Raw genomic sequence first — 27,036 nt, 5'->3', positions numbered from 1 at the left:
GGTTTGTGATAAAAAGAGTAAGGTTTTTAAATGAGGGTCTCAAATCCGGTTTATGGTTTTAAAAGAGAGTTTGGGTGATGGTTTCAAAGAAGTTTTTAAAGCCTTGCTGAGAATTCGAACCAAGGGTTTAGCCTTAAGGTTTCAATTACCACTTAGAGTTTTAAACTCGGGTTACAGGTTTTTGAATAAAGCCAGTTTCCATTTGGCAGGATGAGCGGATTCTGTTAGTTCGGAGAACCCGCCGAGTGAGGTTTGAGGCCGCGTCGTGTTTGCGCTGCTCGCAAATACCTCCAAGTGTTGCAAGTTCAGCAAGTGAGTCCTGAAAGGACCTGGACCTGTGACATCCAGATGGCCAACATTTCCCCAAACAAGATTTCCATGTATTCATATTTTGTTTACTTGCTCAAGAAAATGAAACTGCCAAGTCATTTCCATAACTCTAAACAACCTCCCATCTAGCCAGAAAACACGCCAAATATAATTATTTTTTTTTTGTTTTGAAGCTCAGCACTTAATATGAATATTGGACGTCTATATTCGTCAATGGCAGTGAAGGAGTATAAATTGTCTTTTATGTTGGCAAAAATAAAAGTATGTGAAAGATTAAAGCGTCGCCGACGTGGACAAAAACACAACCGGGTCTGCTGAGGCCTAAATTGACATCCATGTTCATAAAAAAAATAGAAACATGACAGCCATTGAAGGCAAGAAGTCAAAAGACACTTCGGAATATGTAAATCGGATTTATTGAAGGCTCTAAATTATTTTCACAGAATGGTCAAAAAAAAAAAAAAAAATCAAATATACAAATGAGTCTAAAAGTCACAAAAATACATAATCTCTTTTTAAACTTTGTTGAAGATTAAAGACGTTGTCAACACACACACAAAAAAAAAAGACTGACCAAATGTTGCAAATGTGTTTATTTTCGTCTAGATTTAAAAATATTGTACCCTAACTTGAATATCCATATTTCATGAAGTGGTCGCAATCATTTCTCTATTTACTTGCGATTACGGTACTTAAGTGTTGTTTTTTTTTTTTTTTTTTTTCCTCCTTTTCCCCGCGCTCGATCGCACGTCTTCTTCACCGCCGTCCGATCTTGAAGACGTCGTCGCCCACCCGCATGACGCCCGTCTTTTCCACGCTGAGCAGCTGTCCAAACAGCGGCGCCGACTTGTAGATGTGCTTCTCGTCGGGTTTGCACAGCCGGTAGCTGCGCGGGCCCAGACCAGACAACCATTATCCCCCACTCGCCCCACCCCCCCCCCCAAAAAAAAAAAAAAAAAAAAAAATGCTTCAAACTTGCCCAACATTAAAATTTGGTTAACTTAGATGCACTAATTGCAGTTTGTTAGGTACACCCGCACATTTTCGAAATGTCCAATTAAAAAGCTGGATTAAAAAAAAAAAAAAAAAGCATTTTTTTTTCCTGAATTGTGTCAAATATTCTCGTTTAACGTCGTGTGCTACGGATGGTGGGATGTGCCAAAATTAAATGTAAAGGTCATTTAAAAAAAAAAAAGGAACCTCATTCAAACTCGAAAAGAAATGGAAATTTCGATGGGGTTCAAATTAATTTTGCAAAAAACGTCACTGCATTCAAAATATGAACCAACAAAATAATTACATATAGTTAGTTCAATTGTAAAATCATATCCAAACAAGATGTGAAGAAAATGAAATCAAAATCAGGCTACAACTGGAAATTGAATCAGAGGTAAAATTGTAATACATTAAATATAAATTAATACAAATACAAAATTTAAATTATTAAATTGTGAACTAACATTCAAAAATTGTATTATATTGAGCTCATTTATAATGATTGTCCCTTTTTAATGGCATTTTTCTTTATTAAATAAAATGTCCTTATTTCATATTAATTTGACATTTTAAAAAATGATTTTTGCACTTTCATTGACTTAACTGAGTTTTGATTTTTTTTAAATGACATTTGTTTTTAATGAAAGGCCTTTAAATTCATAACTTATTTTGTGACAGAAATCAAATATTCAATCATTTTATTGAACCTACTTAATCATTTTCTTCAGGACTGTCTTGTTTAAACATTTTAACAATTACATATCAAACATTTAAATCATCACTTATTTCATGACCTTTGAACCACGCCCTGACTTTTGTACTCGACGCCATTGCTACTTATTTATTTGCTAACCGTCGCGTAGCGGCTAAAACGTCCCGCAATGGCCACGAAGGCGGCGTCGGGCGGGACCGGCGATCCGACGGCTGGCAACTGTTCTGAACGCCTTTGAGCCTTTGCAGGCTGCAACGGTTTCGTACCTCTTCAGTGTTTCGAGGGGCTCTTTTCTGCTGATGACTCCGGTTTCGGGGTCCACTGTGGTGAAAACGCACCTGACGACGGGAAAAAGTTTGCAGGTCGGCTTCAAAGGAATCGTGGACCTTTTTTTTTTTTTTAACCTACTATTTAAACCACAGGTGTCAAACTCAAGGGCCGGGGGCCAGATCTGGCCCGCCGCATGATTTCATGTGGCCCACGATGCTAAATCACGTGTATGAACTTCCGAGATGTATGTTCAAATATGTACCAAAATTTCAAATTATGATGAGGCGGTCGAAGATTTTTATGGTTTCACAGTCATAATGGTCTGATGAGGGGAAAGCGGAATTCCAATGTGGCCCGCGACAAAAACGAGTTTGACACCCTCGATTTAAACGGTTCTTCATAACACATCCGTGGCATGCTTTTTATCAAAATAGCCCAAGGGTTAAGAATTAAAGATGTACGGCGGTTTGTCCCGATTTACGACTTTTCCAATACACGGGCAGTCGCCAGGACGATTTTTTGGGGTGTCGAATTGTGCTAAAAAATTTGAGTTATGAGTGCTATTTACTGACAGCGAAGTGCACCACTAGCAACAGAGAGTACACAATCCTTAAAAAAAAACTTGTTACCACACTCATCTGAACATTTACTGCCAAACTAAACATAAAAAAAATATATGTATTTAAAACGACCACTTACCCTGCACTAGCTTAATGTTACTATATAATGGGAAACACCACAGGCAACCAAAAACTAGCATCTATGTTGGATATCTGAAAACAAATGGTGCAGCAACACGTAGACTGAAAATATGAAAAAGAAATTATTCTCTGCCAAAAATGACCAATATTACCGCCGTACTGAGAACCCAAGAGAGGAGCTGATTCTCCATGAACAGTAAGCAGACTTACAGAAATCTGTCATTACACATTTTGCTGACCCTACGACCCTTGTGAGGATAAGCGGCTAAGAAAATGGATGGATGGTAAAAATGGGCTTTTTTTAGGGGCGTCCGCCGGGCCAATAGCGAGCCTAGCTCGTTTCGAATGGACGACCAGATGTCAGCGAAGCGCTACTTTTATAACCGACGGGGATACGGCCGGACCAAATGAAGTTCCTCCCTTCACATCAACAGTTTCTCGGAACCAAGATGCCTGACGACGTTTGCAAAGCGATGGGAGCGGCACCTCCGACTCACTCGTGACCAAACTTAAACGAGGATCGATGCCGTGGTAGCTTATCCATTTTTCACACAACGGATGTTTGAACAGAAATGGTGGAGCAGCACAGGCAGTCAGACACAGTTGAATAAAAAAAAAAACGACAGCAGTTCTCTCTACCCAAAGGGAAAAACGACGTTACCTCCCGCATGACATCACCCGCCGCAGACGCACGCTGCCAATCTGGATCTCTTCCCACGAATCCTGCGCACGCACAGAAAAAGAAAAGCAGCCTGCCGCCTGAGCCTCGAGTATAATTAGCCCCTCCGCCTCCGTAGCACATGGTGACTTTTTGGCTATTCTGGAGAGAAGGAGGCTCGGCGTACTTCGGCGTACGCCTCGCAGTCGCCGATGACGACGTTGGGCCGGAACCGCTCCACGGTCAGGTCCTCGTCCAGCTTGCCGCTCAGGTCCTTGACGGACGCCTCGGACAGCAGCATGACCGGAGCGCAGTCGGGGTACACCACCTCCTGGGGGACGCCCGCAAAAAACGCAGAACTTCATTTTTCTTCGCCGCTTATCCTCAACCTATCTTTGATCCAATAACGAAATGACCTCGTTTGGAGAGAAGAGCGGCACTTCGTCCGCCAGCCTCCTGGCACTCATCTGGGGTTCAAAGTGCACCAGGCGAAGGGTCCGCTCCGCCTTCAGATAGCCGACCAACCAACGGGACGCTTCGTCGCCGCAGTCCCGCCCCCGAATGGCGGCGCCGAACACCCTGCGTCGTTTAAAAAAAAAAAAAAAATACATACATACATAAATAAATTAAAAGGTCGCGCGAGGCGAGAAACGGAATTCGAACACGGACGGGCAGACCTGCAGTCCACGACGGCGTTGCCGGGCTGCCGGATGGGGAAACGCAGATCGGACACGCCGGGCCCGCTCAGGCGCGCTTGACCCCCCTCGCAGGTCAGAGACGCCAGGACCAGACGGGGCTCCTGCCGACCCGTCACCATGTTGCCGTCCTCCGTCACCACCAACCAGTGCCTGAAATGGGAGCGAGCGCACACCTATGGTCAATTTAGTGTCTCTAATTAATATTGCATGGTTTTTGGGGATGCGGGAGGAAACCGGAGTGCCCGGAGGAAACCCACGCAGGCACGGGGGAGAACGTGCGGACTCCACACGGGCGGGGCCGGAATCAAACTCGGGACCTCAGAACTGCCAAAGCAGCAGTTCTCGCTTTAATATGTTATTACCACTCCCATGTCGAATTTGACCGTCAAACTAAACATAAAACAAAGACAATCACACAAAGTGCTGCAACACATGTAAACAAACGATAGCGATATCTTCACAGCCATAAGATTTTTTTTATCCTCCGCAAAAAAATAATAATAACACTTACTCACTAGCAGCAGCCATGCAAAATTACCAAATTTCACTTAATCCGTCATAAAATTATTTCCTATTTTTTTTTCATCTCGCTATGCCAGTTGATGTATAGCGACATACAGAATATGTAAATACTCTTCTAATGAAATAAAATGAATATGTTGACTTTTTAAAAAACCTGTATGTTATATATAATTTTTGGGAAATCGTGATTGACAGGCGATCAATCCCCAAAAAAATGTCTTATTTTTTTCCCCGTTATTTATTGATTTACTTTTCCGGAGTTTTAATTTAGACATTTTAGTTTGACTTTTTAGCTAAGTAAACCCAAGCAGCTTCCCCCGCCCCGTCGCCGACTCACCGGTCCCGCATCTCTCCGCACTTGAGGCCCTTCCTGAGGCACTCGGCGAGCGGCACCGACGCCGCCTTGCCGGACTTGAGCGGGTGGACGAGGAGCCGCGACACGACCCCCACGCGCTCGCGCGTCTCCGGCCTCCGCCAGTATTTGAATCCGACGCCGAGAGCCACCGCCGCGGCGGCCGCGGCGGCCGCCCCGCCGACCAGCACAAGTTTGAACTTGTCGTGGGACAGCGCTGCCTTCACGGCCCCCTTCGCCTCCATCTTGGAAGTTCGGACTGCCTCCCGCAGGTGTTACGTTCACGAACCCTCGGTTTTATCCCTCTTGCACGCTCACAGTTGGGACGTGTGCTGCGTTCACGGATACAAACGCAGCTTTTCCGTTCACCGAGTTTTGAATAGAGCTCGCGCACCTGCGCCACCGGATAAATCACGTGACTGGCCATCTTGACGGTCGAAACATTAGCAGTAGCAATTAGCATAACATTGCTCAACGCTAACTCGTTTGGAGACGACGCGAAAATATGTCTCCCAGAGATGATAAACGAAGCTACGTGGGAAAATGAGAGACACTTGGCACCGAGGACCCACATTTAATGCCCAAGTCGATGTTTTCGCCGATAAGAAATTGGACCGTCAACCCGCTTCCGCTTGTCTTGGACAGCTGGATCTACACACGGATCTGGTGAGTAAATCGTCGAGATTTACACGGAAAAGCGTATAAAAGTCTGGATGTGTACCAATACTTTGCTGCTGGATCTGTTCTCAATCAAGAATAAATCCCACATAGTTGGATTTAGATGGAGCCACTCATCATTTTTCAATACAAATACCAATATTTCAATAAATGAACCCTGGTTTTACACAAACTCGCATTTGTTAACTATGATGGGGGGGGGGGGGGAAGTCGTCTCTGTACACGAAGCGTGTTGCGGCCACACGTGAGACTTCTCTGTGACAGACATTTTTACAAAAATAAAATAAAAATGCATTGTTTTCAAATGAGTCCAATGCATATTTAAAAAAAAAAAAAACAACTAAATAAACCGCTGGGATAGGCTCCAGCCCCGTACACGGAAGCGTGTTGCGGCCACGCGTCAACCTACGTAAACGTCACTGTGACCAACGTTTATTTTTCTTTTTTAAAATATGCATTGGACTCATTTGAGAACAATGCATATTTTTTTTTTTTAAAAATGTCTGTCACAGAGAAGTTTAACGTGTGGCCGCGACACGCTTCCGTGTACGTTGGAGAAACGCATCGTTATCAAACGAGCAAGCTTGATACTTTTAAGTAATAATAATAATAATAATTTTAATAAGTACTTTTTGGTAATTTGAGATTGACAAGAATAATTCCTACAAGAAGTTGGCAGCATCCATCACGTTTTATTGCCAAAATCTATCGATATTTTCTGCTCTTTTCAGCAGGTATTACATATTTTTTCCTTCATATTGCTGAATATGTACTGTACAGAAACCAACCTGCTTCCCACACCCAAGCAACGTCTCGTATCTCGAAAAACTCACAAGGCGAGGCGCTCATATCTCAAGACACCGTTGTACTTCCTTGACACCAACTACTACTTCCATATTATGGATGACTTTGGTGGCATCTTTTCACATTTGGGGATTTTATAGAAAGAGGTGTACAGTAAGGCCTTGGTTCTCGAACGTCCCCGTATTCGAACAAATCGGTTTTCGAACAAAAATTTTGAGATTTTCTTGCTTCTGTTTTCAAACCAAAATTGGTACTCGAAGACCCCCGACAAAACCCGGAAATAACAAATTGTGCGCGGCCAGACCCACGACGCGCTTTGTTATTGTCAATTCGAACGCCCCCTGAAAAAAACTACTACTACTACTACTACTTTGCTACAGATACGCCATTACACTCCCAGCCTAGCGTACTCTACTACTAAAGCATACATTTTAAGCAAAAAATAAATATATTTCTTAAATTCTTTTCTTATATAAAGTATTTAAACTATACATGTATTTCTACTATGCAGTTTATGATCAGGAAAAGCTAATAAAAAATGTTTTAAAAAGCCACTTTTTTTAGGCTTGGAACGCATTATTTCTTTTTCCATTCATTGTAATGGGAAACATTGATTTGGCTTTCGAACAAATTACTTCTCGAACCGTTTTCTGGAATGGGTTGTGGTCGAGAACCGAGGCATCACTGTATATCGGAATATTCCCTGCTAGGAGGCTGAAATTCCAAGGATTTGGTCTTTTAAATTGTATAATATATATATATATATATATATATATATATATGTGTGTGTGTGTGTTAAATTATATAAAGTATTTAAACAATACATGCATTTCTACTATGCAGTTTATTATCAGGAAAAGCTAATAAAAAAATGCTTTAAAAAGTCAGATTTTTTTAGGTTTGGAACGCATTATTTCTTTTTCCATTCATTATAACGGGAAACATCGATTTGGTTTTCGAACAAATCACTTCTCGGACCGTTTTCCGGAATGGCATCACTGTATATCGTCACGCGGAAGCCCCCCCCAGGTAAAATCAGACAAATCGCGCAGTTTGCAGGAGGATTTATTAATCAATACAAGTGATTACCGGCTCCCACTTAATGCACCATAAATTCCGACAGCTCTAAAAAATATAACTTTAATCTCACGAACCCCGAAAAGTGAGCGTACAGTTGAATAATTGCGAAATCGTCGACAGTACGAGACTCGACGTGACACTCGGGACATTTTTTTTGGAGCGTTATCATTTAACATCCATTTCGGCGGCCATTTTTCTTGGCTCCGCCACGGTTCTGGAAGAAGAAGAAGAAGAAGAAGAAGAAGAAGAAGAAGAGTGTAATGTGGAAGCTACACGAGAAGAAGAACTAGCACCGTCCATCTTTGTAAAATATGTATCGGCTCAAAGCGCCGCCAGGTCCATTTTAAACTAGTTTGTCTTTTTCAGGGGACCCGACGGTGCGTTCAGTGTTCAGTTGACGCAACGCGGAGGCTGACCTTCTCGGGGGGACTATTTTCGGTCTCTGACATAGATAGCCCAGCCGGTTGCCAAATCGCAAAAAAAAAAAAAAACAGCAGATGCCCGGCCGGCGGGGGGTCCAAATACGGGGATTCGTCCAACGGACGCTCCTTCTCTCGCCCGGGCCCGACGGCCGAAGGCGGGCCGGCGGCGCCGACCCCGTTCTTGACGCTTTCCCGCAAACGTTGAGGCGCGTTCGCGTGAAAACGCCGAGCTCGAGCGCGTTATCAATCGTGTACCTTTAGCGACCGAGTGACCCCCGCTTCCGGTATCCCACGGGATAATTTTTTCCCCCCGTCATATTTTGCCGCCGCGTATTTTCCGGAACTGGACCGGGGTCAGAATTCCAAAGGGGAAACCATCTGGACCCCGCGGTGAGTTCTATACGTTCTGCGTAAGACGCGTCGGTCACGTGGAAACCGACTATAGTGTGCCTCTCCTTGTCGTTAGTGATGACGATAACAGATTATTAATCCATCCACCCGTCCGTTTTCTGAGCTGCTTATCCTCACAAGGCTCGCAGGAGTACTGGATCTTATCCCAGCTATCTTCGGGCACCCTGAACTACGGGCAATTTAGAGTGTCCAATTAGCCAACCAATGTCACTACTCATTGACTCAAATATCCATCCATCCATTTTCTTTTGCCGCTTATCCTCACGAGGGTCGCGGAGAGTGCTGGAGCCAATCCCAGCTGTCAACGGGCAGGAGGCGGGGCACACCCTGAACTGGTTGCCAGCCAATCGCAGGGCACATGGAGGCAAACAGTCGCACTCTCAATCACACCTACAGGCAATTTAGAGTGTCCAATTAATGCTGTATGTTGGGGGCCCAGATTCGAATGGCCGCAAGGAGGGGGGGGGCACTCGAGCGGAAAAGGTAAGAGTGGGACTGGTGGAATATATGTGCCGAGGAAGTGACTTTTACCGGTCCAGCCCTGTTAGCGCTGCGCTTGCATGCTAATCCCATGTCTCATTGATTTTTACCAGTGTATTTTTTTTTTTTTTTTACCGGCCCTGTTAGCGCCGCGCTAGCGTTAGCGTGGCCCCTAGCTTTAGCGTTACTGCGGCGCTAGCGTAAGCGTGGTGCTAGCGTTAGCTTCAATTTCTCTGTGACAACATGGACTCACAATCACACCTTGGGGCAATTTCGAGTGTCCAATTAGTGTTGCAGGTTTTTGGGATGTGGGAGGAAACCGGAGTGCCCGGAGAAAACCCACGCAAGGCACGGGCAGAACGTGACATTTTTAAAACTCTACCATGGCTCCAGAGGAAAGCCTGGATGTTTTTTTTTTTTTTTAAATGAGTGAAAAAGTTTGAGTAGGCTTGTTTTCTTAACACTTGATGACTGTAATCCTTTGCCTCAGAAGAAATTTGCGATGATATTACGAGCAACAGATTATGTTTCTTGGTCCATAAACTCATCCTGAGCGTTTCCAATGAACTCCATATTTTTGGGATGCGGGAGGAAACCGGAGTGCCCGGAGGGGAAACCCACGGGGGCTAGCGGAGAACACGCGAACTCCGCACACAGGCGGGGCCGAGATCCGAACGCCGGTCCTCAGAAGTTGCCGGGCCGACGCTGTCGCCATTCCCCTCCACCGTGCCGCCCGATTTATTATTTTCTTCCATAAAACAGCAAAACACGAGGTCTAAAGTGTCCCTTTGGCTGGAGCGGACTTTTCTAATCGCGCTCTATCGGAGTCTATGATTGACAGCTTGCTAATTATCCTTTGTGCTAACATGACAAAGCCCCTCCCATCTGCCAGTGTAGACCGACTCTAAAGATAGTCCCTAAAAATAGTCCCCCACTTCAACCATCTACTACTCACCCCTCCTTTTTTTTTTTTATTTAACTTTTCATAAATAACGATCACTTCATAACACAACGCCGCCTCGACGCATCCATGTCGTTCTTTTGTTTTTGGTTTTTCTGGGCAGTTAGCACCGAGTGACTCTTGAGACCTCTTATCAAGTCTTTGTGTTTTTTCAGGGTCCGGAACGGCGCCCCATCTGCTGCTTATTTCGATTTTTGATATTGTCGGACCGTTGATGATCGAAGCCGCGTAACGAGATCCCCCTTGAGAACTGTTTCAGGTGGTTCCAAAAGTCCAGAACGCTAAGGTGGACCTGCGCGAAAGGACACGGCGTGAGACTTCACCGCGTTTATTTTGGGGCCTTATCGCCGGACTGCAACTTTTTTGCTAGTTTTGAGTCGATCCGCTGTTTTTCGTAGGGCCGTCATCGTCAAACCAACACTTGGACCGACTCAGAACTTGATGACGCGTAACTAGAACACTGAACTGTCGCTAATTTTGAGACACAACCAAACACCATACACCTGAAGAATCCCTAAGTCGACTGCGTGTTGGTTTGTTTTCTAGCACCACAAGGGGAATCCTCCCCTCAACTGTGTACAAGTTGTTACGTCGCTTTTGGATTTTCGGATGAGTTTTTTCCCCCTACACGGAGCTGCGTCTCCTAAACATTCGTAAAGGCGAGAGAAAGTCCAGGCGCTTCCCCGAGCGCCGGCGCGGCGTGCACACGCAGCCGGTGGACGCCGTTTCGGCGTAGCGCGTCCTGTCCCGTGGCAGGTAGGCGTCGGAGAAGCCGAGCTCCCGGGAAACGGCCGAGGAGGGATCCCGGGTCTTGTCCTCGCTACGGTACCACAGGCAAGAGCAGATGGTCTGGAAGTGCAGCACCTCCGTGTAGACGTCTTTGGCGTTGGGCGTGGACGGCGCGGAAGCGGCGGGCGGCACCAGGCACGCCACCTCCGAAGCGGGCTTGCCGCCGCCCCGCGGGGCCCCGCGCCTCAGGGCGTCCCGCCGGTCGTCCTCGGCGTTGGCGGTGAGGAAGCGCAGCACCACCAAGTTGAGGAAGGCGCCGATGACCGTCAGGCCCGTCAGGATGTAGACAAAGCAGAAGGCCACGTAGCGCGGCTCGTTCTGCAGGGCGTCGTGCCGCTGCAGCGCCACGTAGTCGCCGAAGCCGATGGTGGTGAGCGTGATGAAGCAGTAGTAGAAGGCGTGCAGGAAGCTCCAGCCCTCGCTGCGGGAGAAGGCCGCCGCCCCCACGCAGAGGGTTCCCACGCAGGAGAGGAAGCCCACCGCCACCATGTTGGCCATGGAGACCTCGGTGCGGCGCAGGGCCAGGCACTTCTTGGCTCGGTGCAGCAGGTGGCGCACCAGGGCGTTGATGCGCTCGCCCAGACTCTGGAACATGACCAGGGTGAGGGGGATGCCCAGCAGGGCGTAGAACATGCAGAAGACTTTCCCTGAGTCGGTGCTGGGGGCCGCGTGGCCGTAGCCTGTGTGGGGGGAGGGGACAGAACGCAACGTACACAGCGTGAGCGAAACCGGCAAGCCCGATCCTGATCCGGTTTCAAATGTTTTGAAAAGGAGAAAACGTTTATGTTCACATTCATAATATCGGTAGCATAATAGCATCATTGCCTAGCTGTCGATATCGTTTTCCCAGACTTCCCCTTCCCCAGCCACTTCTTCCAGCTCTTCCGGAGAGATCCCGAGGCGTTCCCAAGCCAGCCGAGAGACAGAGCCTCACCAGCGCGTCCTGGGTCGTCATCTGGGTCTCGTTCCGGCGGGACATGCCCAGGGAGGTGTCCAGGAGGCATCCGAATCAGATCCCCCAGCCACCTCACCCGGCTCCTCTCAACGCGGAGGAGCAGCGGCACTGAGCCACCTCCCGGGCGACCGAGCTTCTCACCCTATCTCTAAGGGAGAGCCCGGACACCCTGCGGAGGAAATATCAATCCAAAATAAGTTTTAACCCCAGGCTTGAAACCCAAAAAACCCTGTCTTGTGACCCAAAACACGAAATCCTAATTCTAGACTCTTACCCTCGTTCAGATCCACCACCTACCTTGAAACCCCGACTTTGAAACCGACTCTAACATTTGCTTGAAACATTCCCCCAAATTGGATCTTATCCCAGCTATCTTCGCGCACCTTGAACTGGTTGCCAGCCAACCGCAGGGCACATAGAGACGGACAACAGTCGCAGTCACAATCACAATTTAGAGTGTCCGATTAGTGTTGCACGTTTTTGGGATGTGGGAGGAAACCGGAGTGCCCGGAGAAAACCCACGTAGGCGTGGGCAGAACGTGAGATGTTTTCAAACTCTACTATGCCTCTGCAGGACTTGTGGCATTACGTAGCATCAAATCGAGGATAACGAGTGAAAAAAAGTTCGGTTCGATACATTTGAGTAGGCTTGTTTTGTTCAAAGTTGCCCACAGTGAGTTTGATACGTTCTGCATAAAAACGCATTCGACAAATAGAAACCGACTATTGTGTGCCTTCTCTCGATAACAGATCTTGATCCATCGATCCATTCCATTTTCTGAGCTGCTTATCCTCACAAGGGTCGCAGGAATACCGGAGCCTATCCCAGCTATCTTCGAGCAGGAAGCGGGGTACACCTTGATCTGGTCGCCAGGCAATCGCAGGGCACATTTTTAATAAGCTGTGGAATTTAAATTCCAGACCCTTACCCTCCTTCAGATCCACCGCCTACCTCGAAACCCCGAGTTTGAAACCGACTCTAACATTTTCTTGAAACATTCCCCCAAATTGAAATTCCTGATCTTTTCTTGAAACCGGAGGTCCGAAATGAAAGCCCCGAACGGTTCTTCCCCGGCCTTGCTCACCTATGGTGGTGATCACAGTGATGGCGAAGTAGAAGGAGCCGGCGAAGCGCCACTGCACGCCCGCCTTGTGGGCGCGCAGCTGGCCCACCACCTGCTCCAGCTCCTCGAAGTCGGCCCGGCTCAGGTTGAACTTGCGCATCATCACCTGGCGCCGTCCCTCCAGGCGCCGCTTGTTGCCGCGCTCCTCGCGGGACTCCAGCGTCTCGAAGACGGCGGCGCCCACCACCAGGTAGGTGAGGATGCTGGCGATCAGGACCAGGGTGCGGAAGTTCTGCCTCTTCATGATCCTGAAGGAGGAGGAGGAGGGAGGGGTCCCCGAAGTCGGGGTGCCGCCGCCGCCGTCGCCGCCGCCACGGAGCTTCTCCCTTCAGAACCACTTCCTCCTCCTTCTCCCCCCGGTACGCGTCACCGGACTGTTTGTCATCGGCGTCTATTTTGGAGGAGAACTCGAGGTAGGAGGAAGGTCTCGCTCGCTCGCTCGCTCGCTCGCTCGCTCTGGCTCTGACTGTCTTCGCGCAAGAGCAAATATTGACCGTGCGGCTGAAAAATGACGAGCGGAGCGCAACTCCGCGCTCGAGTCAACACTCAAGTGACTCTCCCGTTTCTTTCTCTCCCCCCCACCCCCCACCGAAGGCAAACTTGCACTATGCGGACTGTCTCTTTAAGGGCCAGGGGCACCTCTCGAGGGGGGCCACAAAGGGCAGCCAACCCTAACCACTTTTTTTTTTAGGTAACTACACAATGAAATGTTTAGAATGGAAAAGTTATTTTTGTAGTAAAAAAAATATATACTTCAACATAGTTTTTTTTCCATCTATCCGCTTATCCTCACAAGGGTCACGGGAAAACTGGAGCCTATCCCGGCCAGCTTCGGGCGAAAGGCGGACTACACCCTGCCAGTCAGTCGCAGGCCAGATATCGACACCATCACTCAGCGGGAATCGATCCCACGCTGCCCGCCGCAAAGGCGGGTATGTGTAACACTACACCATCAGTGACTCTCCGTACATAGTTTATTACATATGAATATTAGAGTTTTCGGGAGAGTTTTGCCAAATTTATTGAAAGTTTACCCGGATAATTTGCGTTTGCGGGCCGCAGAAAATGAGGGCGTGGGCCAGATCTGGGCCTGGCGCCTTGAGTTTGATATGCTGTAAATTCCGTCCAATGAGCCGCGACTTTTTTCACACGCTTTCAACCCTGCGGCTAATTTGTGCATTTTTTTCTAACGGCCGCAAGGTGGCACTTGCGCGGGAAAGGTAAGAGTGAGACGGGGGGGAATCTATGTGCCGAGGAAGTGACTTTTACCGGTCCGGTCCTGTTACCGCTGCGCTAGCGTGTTACTGCCGTGTCTAAGAGATTTTTACCGGTATGTTTTTTTTTTTTTTAACCGGCCCTTTTAGTGCAGCGTTAGCATTAGCGCAGCATTAGCGTTAGCTTTAAACTCTCTTTGTACCGTCCTTCTTTGTGCAATTTTTCTAACGACCACAAGGGGGGGGACACTCGTGTGGAAAAGGTAAGAGTGAGACCGGTGGAATATATGTGCCGAGGAAGTGACTTTTACCGGTCCGGCCATGTTAGTGCTGCACTAGCATATTACTGCCGTGTCTCAGTGATTTTTACCGGTATGTTCTTTTTTTTTTTTTTTTTTTTTTAACTGGCCCTGTTAGCGCGGCGCTAGCATTAGCGTTGAACTCTCTGTGTACCGTCCTTTGTAAATATCTCGTGTTTCAATGTGGGCACTTGCGTCTTTTACACAGCTACGGCGTATGTACGTACCAAATGGTATTTCCTTTACAAATGTTCTGGGTGAGGCTTAAAACCAGGTGCATTTAGTAGGCCAGGAATTACGGTATGTGTTTTATTGGATTGGTTTGAATACAACAAAATATTATGTAAAGAAGGATAAGCTGTCTAAAAGATGAATGGATCTATGTGTAGTGTAGTAGTGCCCTGAGATATGAGTTTAATTTATTCAGCGACCATGGTAACAACTCGAAATATTTCAAATCAGATTTCCCCATTGATGGTTAGAATGACAAAAATAGCACTCTATAATATTGTACTTTATGAAGACAACAGCAAAGACAATTAAAGATGAAGTCAAAAAGTTCATTTTTCGCTTCATTTCAATGGGCATTGTGCAGCTTCCTCTGGTGGATGCGCCTTGACCACCCGAGGCCAGTATGAGACGGACATATGTGTTTCCATGGAGATGAAAACCCAGAGTAATATTAGTCTCTCTTTGGAGATGATAAAGAATACATACCTGGGAATGCTGTAATGTTACATTATTTGTCGACATGTGTTGCCCCACCGTTAGGGTTCAAATATTCATTGGGGAGATTGTGTACTTGTGTGGTTCGTTTTGAGAATCTTGCCCAAATGCATTGGCGCGCTTTGCCAAAAACAATGATAGCGCGATTGCTAACCGTTTGGCATTTTGCTGCCTCAAATTCTAAATATCAAATTTAGAGCTGCTTCAGCGGGAGCAGGGGCAATTAATATTTGATCAATAATTATGGCTTGATAACAAAGACGAGGACAAATAAAACAGGTTGGAATAAGTAGTCAAGTTTTATTTAAATGTGAGGAGATTCTTTGACTCAATGTTAGCTTAGTAGCATAATTACCTCAAGTCATTTTTAACAAACAGTTGGGTTATACAGTATATATATTTATATATGTATATGCTAATATGCTCGCTGAAAATTGTTCCCTTTTGTGTAAAGAAAGGAAAGTTTATAAAACTGGAGAAAACAGAAAAAAAGAGGGAAAAAGAGAGGAAAACAAAACATAAAAGCACAGAAAGAAGGGAAAAGGGAATTAAAAAAAAAATTAAATTAAAAAGATAAAATAAAAGATTAAGACAGGAAAAATTAAATAATCCCCCCCCCCCACGATGTCAGCACAGTAATCGGCAAAGATTGAATAACGGCAAATGGAAACTTGTAGCAAAAATGACACGAGCAATTATGCTCCTAGGCCAACGTAATAATAACAACAAAATAAGATGAAGGATGAAAGAGCTGCTCAGACCACATAATAACACACGCGTGCTCACGAGGGCGCGTACAGTACTCGTCTTTGTGGTTTCCCCGCGTTTGAGTGCTTGACTGGACCACGGCCGTCTTCCCCGGCGGAGGGCCGCTTCTTTGCATTACAGGGCCTCGAACTCGTCGATCCGCTGCTTGGTGTTGCCCATGCGGATTTGCCGGAGCGTCTTGTACTTGTCCCGGCCGGCGCGGACGTTCTCGGCGTGCAGCAGGTCGCTGGCCGTCTTCTTCTGGTGGTTGCGCGTCTCCTCCAGCTCGGAGCTCAGCGCCTGAGGAGGGTTAGACTTTCAATCCGCAACTCTTGCACCCTGAAAGGCTTTTCTGAACTTGAAATCCAAACCCTTGCTTCAAACTTTCACCCTGGTTCAAAAACCTCATGTGAAAGACTTATCATTGCAGTGTTGAGCGGCTCCTTCTAAAACCCGAACACTAACTTGAAACCCTGTCTCAAAACCCTAACTCAGCCTTTAAACTTTCATCTAAAACCCCAAACCAGGTTTTCCATCCAAATTTAAAACGCTGATCTTTGCTTGAAATCTTCACCGATTCCAAAGCCTTAACTCCCAAACCGGTCTCGAGATCCTAACCCTGACTCGTCGCGGGCCCCGTCATCTCACCCTGAGCTTGGCCTGCAGGCGTTCGTTCTTCTCGGCCTCGGTGAGCCTGTCCTCCTCGCGGCGGTGGTCGTTGATGCCCTGCGAGTGCAGTTCGGCGCTGCAGGTGCTGTTCTCCTCGCTGTGCTCGTGGTCGCTCTCGCTGTCCGACGAGGACGAGGAGGCGGCGGCCGCGGGGGTCGAGCTGGTCATCACGGTCCGCAGCTCCTCCTGCGTCTTCATCAGGTTCTCCTCGACCTCTTTAGCCTGGGGACAGGGAACTTGGGTCTACGGGCCACCTTCGCTTACAAAACCTTCAGCAGTCCTTGAAAGCGGACTGGTTATCTTTTGTGTTTGATCTAAGAACACATTTGTAAACCATCATTTTTTTTTTTAGTTTTACTTTGGACGCACTGAACCCGCAATATCGGGACAACTGTAGTCAAGTAAAGTCCAGATGGCAGTGTTAATAGCTCACCTTGCAGTGCCACGTCTCCGCCTCCTCCTCCTTCACCCTCTTGGCCTCCTCCAGCAGCATGATCTTCGCGCTGTACTCAGCCAGCTCCGTTGCCTGGAGAAAAACCGTTGCAGGAACATTTCACAGCAGCCGTTTAACGCTAGACAATCTGACAGGCTCTACTGGGATCTCACCAGCTGCTCCTGGCTCTTCATCTGGTCCTCAGCTTGCCTGGCCAGCTCCTCCTTGGCGATGATGGCCTCCATCCTCTCGGCCTCCAGCCTGGCCGCCTCCTGCTCCACTTTCCTCCGTTCCTCCTCCAGTCGCATGGCCCGGTCCAGCTGCTCCTGGAGCTCTGAAAGGCGGCAGCGGTTCACGTGTTCTGTCATCACTGTGCGCCAAATACTTGTGTGTAGTGACTGCCCTGGATGTTGGACCCCGTTTGTTTGTGTCGGTGGTTATGCTAGCTTGCCAGCTCCTCCAAAGATCAGTTCTTACCTCTCTGGTCGCACCAAAATTCCTAAATTGAAACCATTAAATTCCCATCTGTCCCATGTTTCCTCTGGTGTCCCCCAGGGCTCTGTCTTGCCCCCCCCCCTCTTCTTTATCAAGTATATCCAATTTTGCTACATTTTCCACAAAAAGAATTTACACTTTCAGTTTTGGTTACATGTCTAGGTATTATCCTCAACGGGACACTCTCGGTCACAAAAATCGCCTCCATCCATCCCTCATCAGCTAAACTGCGACCGTCCTTGTTCATAGCCTCGTCACTTCCTGGCTGGATTACTGCAAGTCTTATTTGGTCTCCCGTACAAGTCACTACAAAAACTACCGCTTCTCCCGAACCAGGACCCCCTCAACTCACCACATCATCGAGCCTTCGTGAGCAAGTGAAGAAATAATCCTTCAATTTCGGTGTCAATCTGGCTAAGACTCGTCTTCAAAGGTATGTGATTCTGCACCGATCCGGTCACAGTCGGGTTCAGTCGAAGCCGAGCTCGCTCGGTGGTCTCACCCCTCTCAGCTCTCTTCGTGGTCTCCTCGTACTGATGGAGCTTGGTCAAGAGCTCTCGCTTCTCCAGCTCCATCTGCTCCTTCTCGCGCTCGATGGCCTCCCTGCGTTTCTTTTCACCGTCCAGCTGGTCGCGCTCCATCTTCTTCTGCAGGCGCTCCTCCTTCGCCTGGGCCTTCATCTGCTGCACTTCGATGGTGTCCGCCTTGCGCCGGCGCATGTACAGTTCGTGGTTGCCCATGCACAGCTGCAGGATGCGCTTGTTGACGCGCAGCCTCGGCGCATAGAAGATGAAGTCCTGTGTGGGGGAGACAATAATAATTATACAAGGGAAACTGTCCATCCATACCGGTTTTCCGGGTCGGGTCGCGGGGGAACTAGCTTCAGCGGGGATACCCAGACTTCCCTTCCCCCAGCCACTTCTTCCAGCTCTTCCGGAGGGATCCCGAGGCGTTTCCAAGACAGCCGAGAGACATAGTCCCTTCAGCGTGTCCTGGGTTCTCCTCTGGGTCTCTTTCCGGTGGGACATGGCCAGAACACTTCACCAGGGAGGCGTCCAGGAGGCATCCGGGAACAGATGCCCCAGCCACTTCATCTGGCTCCTCTCAATGCGAAGGACTAGCGGCTCGACACTGAGCCCCTCCCTGATGACCGAGCTTCTCACCCAATCTCTAAGGGAGAACCCGGACACCCCACGGAGGAAACTCATTTCGGCCGCTTGAATCCGGGATCTTGTTCTTTCGATCACGACCCACAGCTCATGCCCATAAGTGAGGGTAGGAACGTAGATCGACTGGTAAACTGAGAGCTTCGCCTTTCGACTTAGCTCCCTCTTTACCACAACGGACCGAAGTCCGCATCACTGCAGACGATGCACCGATCCGTCTTTCGATCTCCCGCTCCATTCTTCCCTCACTCATGAATCAGTTTTGTCACTGCCTACGAGCCAATCAAATCCTAGCCCTTGGCAGCCCTTTTTTTTTTCGTTTCAACCAATCAGCTCCGAAGTACCTCTGATTATCCTACTTTGATGTGAATTCACTTCTGTTTCTGCTTTCCAGCCAATGAAAACCTCACTTACCGCGATCCTTTTATTTCAGCCAATTAGCTTACAACCTGCATTTATGCCTCCTGTTTTTTTTTTTTTTTTTTACTGAATCAATACTTCTCCTGGCTGCCAGCCAATCACGTTGTCCACTGTCCTCCCCTTTCAATTGAGGCACTTAGCGCCTAACCTACCCTTGTATCCTACTCACCAGGGTCGATTCGTGTAGCCGTACCCTGTTGATTAAGATTTGTTCTGGCCTACCAGGGAAATCGCTACACTGCCTACCGTGCTCATCCATTTGAATCGGATCCAGCTAATTAGCGTGTTACCGTCCCCAGTTTGTGACCCGCCTTTGTCTTATCTATACGATTCGTGTAGTAGATGGTTTGTCAGGAGTAAAGTACTTACAGGGGACTTCTTGTCGATGGGCTTGATGATGAACTTTTTATCGTTAAAGGAAATGTTCCTGATTTCACTCCAGGGAAATCCGATCTTTGGCGTCATCCTTTAATGAAGGAAATGAAAACCGTTGTTAGCCGTCAAACTGTACTGCGCTGTGGTTATATTGTAATAATTCATGATGCTGTTTATAAATCAAATCTTGGGTTAGCAGGATTGTGGGAAAAATTACATTTTTGGAGGGGGGGGTGAGCAAAGGGGAAAATGTTAGTGCATTTTGGAACAGATCCATGTCCTTAAAGGGTTTATTTATCTATGTCTTTCCTAACCCAAAGTCATTTTGTGGTTATTTATGACGCAGATTCTTCGCTGGCTTGTTATTTAGCGACATAATGCAAAAATTACATTTTAGTGACACTTTACGAAGGCGTGAGAAGGCAAAAAGTTTTTAAATTTCTACGCAAATCTGCTCTGGTCAGGCCATCACGGATGGACGCCGTCCTGTAGAATCACGGGTAAGTTCGACGACCTCGCCGAACAAATGCGGTCAGCTGGACGAGGTCGACAACCGGAGGTCCGATGACGGCGCGTGAGAGCCTGCGCGAGTCTGTCAACAAATACAAAGAAACCCACTTGTCCTCCTTCTCGTAGATGTTGAGGCCCAGGGCGTCCACGCCCAACCACAGGTCGGTGCCCTTCTTGTTCTTGATCTCAAAGTAGTTGACGCCGTACATTTCCAGGTCCTGGGCGATCTTCAGGTACTCAATTATCGCCTCGTCCCTGCGTGTCAAGCAAAAACCGTTCACGCTTTTGCGGGAAAAAAAATGATAAGCTTTGGCGTAAAACGGTAGATGCGAGGAAAGACTTTCAGCAGGGTGTTTAGTGTGAATGTTTAGACCATGAGTGATTGTTTTGGCAACATGACCGAGCAGTTTTTGTTTTGACTACATGAGAAAGTGATTGTTTTGAGACCAGAAAGTGGATTATTTATATTATAAGATGTTGCAGACTAGCAGATAGACCAATTCAAAGAGGGCGGAGGTCTCTGATTGGACCTACTTGAGCATGCATCCGTGCTCCTCGTGCCAGACCCTAATCTTTTCCTCCCATTGGTCCTTGGATAAGCTGTGTTGCTCCAGGACTCTGCGGAAATTAGCGGGTTAGCATTGCCGTGTTCCTGCTGTCGTCGTCGTCTTCGGGCATCCTCTCACCTGCGCGACATGAGGCGCTCCGAGGACATGTAGCCCGGGCGGTGCACCGACTTCTTGTACTCGCCGTACTTGGCCTGGATGGCGTAGGAGGCCAGCAGGACGGCCGTCTCGGGCGGGCAGTAGACGTCCTCGCTCAGGATGTCCTCCTTCACCTGCAGGTAGAAGAGGCGGCGGGTCACGTCCTGGATCAGCTCCTCCGCCACGTCCTCCGGGTAGTACTTGGCGCGCAGTTTGAACTGCAGAGGTGTCTCCTTGCGAACGTCCTGGGACATCACCTAGAGGAACAACCCAGAAAAATGTCTTGTCATTGTCTGTCTCCTCTCAATATAATAGGAGTTCTTATATTTGCCGGATGTTGTTTTAGAAGTCCCTTCCGCTACCAGGTGGTGATACTGCGTCTCCGTTCTCATTGTCTGCCCCTTTTCGAACTGCTATTGCCGTCTTTCGTTATTGCTTTTTCCCTTCTTCTGGCTGCCTGCCTCCTCTAAAACTACAGTAGACTCAAAGTAACCAGAAGCTGTTATAGGTGTTGCTTGCTTGTCTTATCTCCCAGTCTCTCCCCTCTCAAACTACCAAGAGTTTCATATTTTCTGTGGTCTTTGGTTTCTCTGTCCGTCCACCGTCCTACTCCGCGCAAACAGTTAATCTTGCTGATCTTCTCATTAGCAATTGCGGTTTGCTCTCTGATACTCGACCTGCGTCACAGGTTTTCAAGTGTTTTCTTGTAATTAGGCTATGTTTCTCGCAACAACATCACAGGCGTGAATAAATTATTACCATCAACATATTTCAGTGTTCCAATTGACGCAAAATAAACAATAGAACCTTCTTGTTGGTGTTGAGCCAGGTGAGAAAACCTTTTCCGTCAACAAACTGGAGCCCAAAGTACCAAACTTCGCGCAGCCCGATTGTCCTGGCCACCTAGAAAAAAACAGGAACGTATTTTTAAAAAACATATATACATAGATGTGTTAGCTATTAACAACAGAAGACGATGAATCATATCATTTTCTTTTAATAATCCAGAAAAGGAAAGGCCAGTGATTATTTCAACTAAACGAGAGAGTGATCATCTTGACTATATGAGAGAGGGAAAGTCACTGATGTGGAACATATGCCTGACGTGGGTACACACCCCTGTGGTTTCAGTCCCCACCCAGTGATGGTGTGAATTATACGGTGAGTGATTTTCTCTCCGGGTGCTTGACGTCAGCTGGGCTTGGCTCGAGCTACCCCTGACACCCGAACAAGGTGGTATAAAAAATGGATGGATTGTCGGATGAGTGGAGAGTGATGGGTTTGAGACTGAGAAAGGAACCTTAAGGATCCGCAGAAAAGGAGGGATCATGTACCAGAGTACACTAAATCGGTCTGCCTGTCCTACACTAGCTTACTACCACTTGGATGTGACTGGAGTGACTGAATCTGAAACTCTAAAGCGGCTTTGGATGCCTTGGAAAGCGCTACGTAGCTATGTTGCCGAATGAAAAATATGTTGGGATTTCAAACGCATCCCTGAGGAACGCCACTGGAAATCTTGTATGAAAAACTTAATGGAACAGCCGCCCATTCTAACTCCAGGAACTCCAGCTTCTGGAAAGACTTTCCGTAAGAGATTGGCGTGTGTGTATGTTTTTAGATCCTCACACAAATTTCTGTTGTAGAAATCAAATTGAACTGAATTTTGCGGGCCAGTTTTACAGTGGGCCCCCGACCTGGTCAAAGAGTTGCTTCCCGGTGGTGTTGGGGTGGAAGGAAAACTCCAGCTCAGCATCCATTGTGGTGACACGTACGTTGACCTGGGGAGGAAAGGTTGTTTAGTCATGTGACACATCACCGTCCTCTTGTTATACGCCACTCCCGATAGCGGTATTCACAGCGGACACGTTCCTCAACCTCCAAAACTCGCACACGCCGTTGACCGGGGTCGAAATACTGATTATTCTGCGTAAAAAGCAGGAAAAACGGTGTAAATAATTGCTTTTTAAAAGTGGAAGTGGATTGCTCATAAACAATAATTGCTCACTATCTCATTAGACTTTGGACTGCAGTCACCAGTGGAAAATAGCACAGCGATTGCTAAACACCTCGCCGGCGTTAGCGTTAGGGTCCTCTTCCCCCAACCCCTTCACTCGTGCCACAAGGCAATGAATTTTTCTCACCCAAAAGGGTTACAAAAACCAAATAAAGGAGGCCGAGAAACAGCGGGTGACCCCCCCCCCCCCCCCCCGCCCGCCAATCCCTTCTGCCCCGGATTCGCGCTTACGCAACGGTTTTATGAACTCGCGCTGAAGCACGCCCCGGGCCGCCATAAAGATAAACCCAGTGGAAGTTGGGCAACGAAAACTGGAATGCTTTTCATCACCACCACCTTAGTCCCATGCGCAGATTATGTACTTTCAGATTCTTTCTAGTTAATCATTCCACACGGCGGGACAAAAGAAGAATCCATCTTTAAGTTACATTTTTATCTGTTGAAGAAGGCAGGAAATACCTGAGACCTGAGTCAGCGTCTCTGTGACCTCTCGGTCGAGAGTTTCTCCTTGGAGCATCAAAATCTAACCCTTCGTATTTGAGGTCTCGTGACAGCAACGCCAGTGGGAAAACTGATTTTTTTTTTTTTTATCTCTCCAAATGAACAGATTTCACGTAGACAGTCACAAATGACAAGCGCATCTGAGAGTCACAAATTCTTATGCGTGCGGCAACCGGTCAAGTTCTCCTTGTGGTTAATGAGTAAAAAACCAAGAAGGAAAGGAACCGATTGCAGATTGAACAAAGAGCAAGCAGCAGGGAAAAAAAATGTTCGTTCGTTGACGTGCAAAAGTTCCCCCGTTCTTACCGTTTTCGGCATCTTGGCGGTGGCGATGGGTCGTCCGGTAGCGGCAGCAGAAGGAGGAGGAGGTAGGAAGGGTGTTTCCCAGGAGGACTGAGGAAGCAGCGGCGGCGTCCACCTGCTAAAGAAGGTGGCGGGGCTGTGGCTGGCTAGCCTGGGTGTAGGAGGACAGGGCGTGTACCCTTTGAACCGCGGGGGCCGTGACGTAATGCCTTCGACTTGGTTACTGTCACGCAAACAAGGAGGAGACGTCCGCCCGAAAAGGTAGCCGGGGACGACCTTCGGTCGGAGCTGCGGTCCGTAAGCCCGACGCGCTGCTTGTGTGCGCGGAAGGTCCGGAGAGATGGATGCTTATCGACGGGGATCGAGATAACGTCGACGAGAAATGTTTCTAGTCTGTCAATCTGGTATTTATTCACGCCTGCCTTATCGTCGAGAATCGAGGATCATACCCCAATAAAAATCAGACAGACGGCACCAAAACCTCTGGACGTTTCAGGAATGATGTGTCACAGGTCGATAGCGACATTATGAACTTTGACCTCAGTGAAATCATCTTGTTTCATTAAACCTTCACAAATTGTTCCTATACAAAACCGCAATCTGAAATGAACGTTAACATCTGTAACTTGAACATAAGATCCAAGCTACTAAACTTGACGACTTTGGACTTCTTGGTTCAGATGAAGGTTGACGGCGTTGTTTTTCTTATCCAGAGAAATGATCATAGGATGAGGAAGATTAACATTATGATATAATTATGGAAACCAACTGCAAAACCAACAACGTACCTCAAGATACTTGGGAGTTCTTGTTTTTGTCATGATCCTGCCGGTCCGAGCCCTGGCTGTGCAGGTCCTCCGACACATCTGCCGTCATCAGCCCCAGTAATTACCTGGAGTACTTATAGGACCCAGCGGACGGTCGCTTTTGCCAGATCGTCGCCATTGATTCCTCGTTCCCGCACTTCCTCGACTCTGATCTTGACTCCCGGCGTACCGACCCCTGCCTGTCTCCTGACCTGCTCCGTAAGCCTGACGTCATTATCACTCTTGCTCCGGTGGACTGCCTGCTAGGTTACCGACCCTGGACTGAATAAAGATACTTCCCGAACTGCCTCCACGTTTCCCGAGTCGTACATTTGGGTCGGACTCCGTGTTCTGGTCAGGACAGTTTTAGAGATCCGTTTCTCTGTTGCTAATAACGATCCCTGTAGGTCGATGGGAGATCACACAGAAGATATCGAAGATCTTTTGAAGATCTAAGCTCTTTGACCCAACAATACGAACTCTGGCCTCAGCTACTTGGCGTTCTTGGTTCTGACAACCGTCAAAATTGATTACCACTATTTAAAGACTTTTGCCCGAAGGCTTACGGCCATGCTACCCTGAGAACGCCCGATCTCGTCAGATCTTGAAAGCTAAGCGGGTTTGGGTAGTACTTGGATGGAGACTGCTTGGGAATACCAGGTGCTGTCAGGTTCTCTCCCCGGCTCAATGCAGAGGGGTTGCGTCAGGAACGGCACCCGGCGTAAAACTGTGCCAAACAAATGTGCGTTTATCTAAAATGACACGCTGTGGCGACCCCTAACGGGACAAGCCGAAAGGCAAAGAAAGACTTTTGCCAGAAAGAAATGAATGAAAGGCAGGCTGTGTTTATTCAACAAAAGTCAGTCAGTCACATTTCAAATGTACACAAGTGTTTAAAATTCAGTAACAGCTCACAAAGCATCATCCAAACGATGCTAATAAATTCTAAAAATGATAGAAATATGAGGAAGATGAGGTCAAAACTCATCTTTGATGTGAAAGTGCGGCTGGTCCTCCGGCTTGAAGTCCTCGTTGGGACTCCCGTCCTGGTTGAGGACGCGCGCAGCCGTGTAGCCCACGATGGGGTACTTGACTTTGTACGTGCCCTCGAAGACGCTCTCCAGGGACCGGAGTTGCTCCGGCGTCAGGTCCGACTGTCGTGGAAGAGATGGGAGGAAGTGAACAACGCGGAAGTAACGCGGGAGACGGTTGCGGCGAAGTCGTGCAACGCTCACGGTATCCGATGTCAGGTCTTCTGGCTTGAGCGACATCTTGGCCACGGCTCGAGTGGAGTCCTTCCCCACCAGAGCGTTGTAAGGCGCTCCTTTGCCGTAAAACTCTGAAATTGGGAAAAAAAAAATTCAAATTGGACACATTTTCGTTTGTTTTTGCCGTCTTTGTTTTACTCGAGTACTGATCCTGAATATGGGAGTTCTGAAGCCAACAGTCCAGGTCGCATCGGAACTACGTCGGAGCTGCAACAGAGGCGGGACGGCGTCATAAACCAGCGGCACGGGGTCGGACCCAAATGCAGGACTCCGAGGCGAGGGCATGATCTTAAGAATGGTTTTATTTCAGGAAGAGGTCGCACACAGCTAAGCGGTCCAAAAAGACGTTTGCACAAAGACGCGTGGCAAAAAGTCAAAGTCCAGTAATCCTGAAACAAGATCCGAAGTACATTCACCACCTCTTTTGAATCCTCTACTGAATCCTCCCACCTCTGAAAGGTAACTAGCATGTACACCGTTTTGTCTTTTTTCACTTTGTATGTCTTATGCCGGCGGGACGATGGATTCAGCTGGTGAAGCGCTGGCCTCACAGTTCTGAGGACCCGGGTTTGATCCCGGCCCCACCTGTGTGGAGTTTGCATGTTCTCCCCGTGCTTCCGTGGGTTGTTTTCCGGGCTCTCCGGTTTCCTCCCACATCCCTAAAACATGCAACATTAATGCGACACTCTAAATTGCCCCAAGGTGCGATTATGATTCAGCTGTTTGTCTTGATGTGCCCTGCGATTGGCTGGCAACCAGTTCAGGGTGTACCCCGCCTCCTGCCCGTTGACAGCTGGGATTGGTTCCGGCACTCCTTGCGACCCTCGTGAGGATAAGCGGCCAAGAAAATGGATGGATGATTGACACCGCTTTAATCACACCTTTTGTCTCTGGTTGTTTCTTATACATCACAGCGCTAAAAGACGAAAATAATTTCACATTTCTCACAAATGATTTCATTTGAGCAAAAAATTTGATATTTGGGGTGGGGCATAACAAAGCATACTTTTGAATAAAGCGACGTCATGTTAGGACAAGTAATGAGTGTTTTCAGTGTGGACTTTTCCGCACCTTTTCCTTTGGTCACGTCGAACACCACCCCTTTTATTGCCAAGTAGATGGGCTCGCCCTCCTGTGACAGTGACACATTTTTAGCGTACATTTATTTTCAATTTTTTTCCCATCCCGGTTGGCCACTGAAGCGGTACGTACGCGGTTGCCGTCGTACCTCCGAAGTTCCTCCTCGGTGAATAACCTGACAGGTTTTGTGGCCGGTTTGTACTTTAACTTGTCCGCTAAAGACAAGTTTAATAGCGCCACGATCAACACGAAGGCACCACCGGTTGTTGCTGTTGCCATGGCAGATTCTCGTTTGTTTGCGCCTCTCGAGCCGGACCCGGAAGCGGAAAAATTAGCTCACCATTACTTCCTGGTTGCGTC

At 47.8% G+C, this 27,036-nt stretch overlaps 4 protein-coding genes across 5 annotated transcripts; all 4 read right to left on the bottom strand.

Moving 5' to 3' along the window:
• Positions 1-773: 773 nt before the first annotated feature.
• On the bottom strand, positions 774-5,593 carry marc1 (mitochondrial amidoxime reducing component 1). Its single transcript, XM_061844917.1, has 7 exons — positions 5,225-5,593; positions 4,345-4,515; positions 4,084-4,246; positions 3,855-3,998; positions 3,671-3,732; positions 2,305-2,376; positions 774-1,216 (listed from the first exon to the last, which is right to left on the bottom strand). The coding sequence occupies exons 1-7, from the start codon at positions 5,482-5,484 to the stop codon at positions 1,087-1,089; spliced, it is 1,002 nt and encodes a 333-aa protein (XP_061700901.1). The 5' UTR covers positions 5,485-5,593; the 3' UTR covers positions 774-1,086.
• Positions 5,594-10,699: 5,106 nt separating this feature from the next.
• kcnk3b (potassium channel, subfamily K, member 3b) lies at positions 10,700-13,187 on the bottom strand. The gene is made up of 2 exons (XM_061844915.1): positions 12,905-13,187; positions 10,700-11,544 (listed from the first exon to the last, which is right to left on the bottom strand). The coding sequence occupies exons 1-2, from the start codon at positions 13,185-13,187 to the stop codon at positions 10,700-10,702; spliced, it is 1,128 nt and encodes a 375-aa protein (XP_061700899.1).
• A 2,284-nt stretch (positions 13,188-15,471) lies between these two features.
• Positions 15,472-23,700, bottom strand: ezra (ezrin a). Of its 2 annotated transcripts, XM_061844913.1 has the most exons (12): positions 23,526-23,700; positions 22,399-22,482; positions 21,509-21,604; positions 20,684-20,958; positions 20,532-20,615; positions 20,106-20,252; positions 19,482-19,578; positions 18,029-18,323; positions 17,205-17,365; positions 17,032-17,124; positions 16,578-16,820; positions 15,473-16,229 (listed from the first exon to the last, which is right to left on the bottom strand). In XM_061844913.1, the coding sequence occupies exons 1-12, from the start codon at positions 23,535-23,537 to the stop codon at positions 16,065-16,067; spliced, it is 1,752 nt and encodes a 583-aa protein (XP_061700897.1). In that variant the 5' UTR covers positions 23,538-23,700; the 3' UTR covers positions 15,473-16,064. The 2 variants fall into 2 exon arrangements, with proteins under 2 accessions (XP_061700898.1, XP_061700897.1); XM_061844914.1 differs by lacking the exons at positions 20,684-20,958; positions 21,509-21,604; positions 23,526-23,700 and having other exon boundaries at positions 15,472-16,229; positions 22,399-22,457.
• Positions 23,701-25,143: 1,443 nt separating this feature from the next.
• On the bottom strand, positions 25,144-27,000 carry nenf (neudesin neurotrophic factor). The gene is made up of 4 exons (XM_061844923.1): positions 26,809-27,000; positions 26,668-26,728; positions 25,564-25,667; positions 25,144-25,482 (listed from the first exon to the last, which is right to left on the bottom strand). The coding sequence occupies exons 1-4, from the start codon at positions 26,953-26,955 to the stop codon at positions 25,306-25,308; spliced, it is 489 nt and encodes a 162-aa protein (XP_061700907.1). The 5' UTR covers positions 26,956-27,000; the 3' UTR covers positions 25,144-25,305.
• Positions 27,001-27,036: the final 36 nt, after the last annotated feature.

This window comes from Syngnathoides biaculeatus, chromosome 15 (assembly GCF_019802595.1).
Source record: "Syngnathoides biaculeatus isolate LvHL_M chromosome 15, ASM1980259v1, whole genome shotgun sequence".
Lineage (NCBI taxonomy): Eukaryota > Metazoa > Chordata > Actinopteri > Syngnathiformes > Syngnathidae > Syngnathoides > Syngnathoides biaculeatus.
This window is presented reverse-complemented; position numbering and strand designations above follow the sequence as displayed.

Excerpts from the sequence above, each read along its gene's own strand:
- ezra (XM_061844913.1), bottom strand. Across the intron at positions 17,366-18,028 it reads CACGAAGAGAGCTGAGAGGG|AGCTCCAGGAGCAGCTGGAC; the intron begins GTGAGACCACCG and ends GCCGCCTTTCAG. Across the intron at positions 16,230-16,577 it reads GCCTGCAGGCCAAGCTCAGG|GCGCTGAGCTCCGAGCTGGA; the intron begins GTGAGATGACGG and ends AACCCTCCTCAG.
- marc1 (XM_061844917.1), bottom strand. The coding sequence starts at position 5,484 with ATGGAGGCGAAGGGGGCCGTGAAGGCAGCGCTGTCCCACGACAAGTTC. Across the intron at positions 4,247-4,344 it reads AACGCCGTCGTGGACTGCAG|GGTGTTCGGCGCCGCCATTC; the intron begins GTCTGCCCGTCC and ends TAAACGACGCAG. Across the intron at positions 2,377-3,670 it reads CGGGTGATGTCATGCGGGAG|GTGCGTTTTCACCACAGTGG; the intron begins GTAACGTCGTTT and ends TCCCGTCGTCAG.
- kcnk3b (XM_061844915.1), bottom strand. The coding sequence starts at position 13,187 with ATGAAGAGGCAGAACTTCCGCACCCTGGTCCTGATCGCCAGCATCCTC. Across the intron at positions 11,545-12,904 it reads CACTGTGATCACCACCATAG|GCTACGGCCACGCGGCCCCC; the intron begins GTGAGCAAGGCC and ends CCCCCCACACAG.
- nenf (XM_061844923.1), bottom strand. The coding sequence starts at position 26,955 with ATGGCAACAGCAACAACCGGTGGTGCCTTCGTGTTGATCGTGGCGCTA. Across the intron at positions 26,729-26,808 it reads GGAGGTACGACGGCAACCGC|GAGGGCGAGCCCATCTACTT; the intron begins GTACGTACCGCT and ends TCACTGTCACAG. Across the intron at positions 25,483-25,563 it reads AAGACCTGACATCGGATACC|TCGGACCTGACGCCGGAGCA; the intron begins GTGAGCGTTGCA and ends CTTCCACGACAG.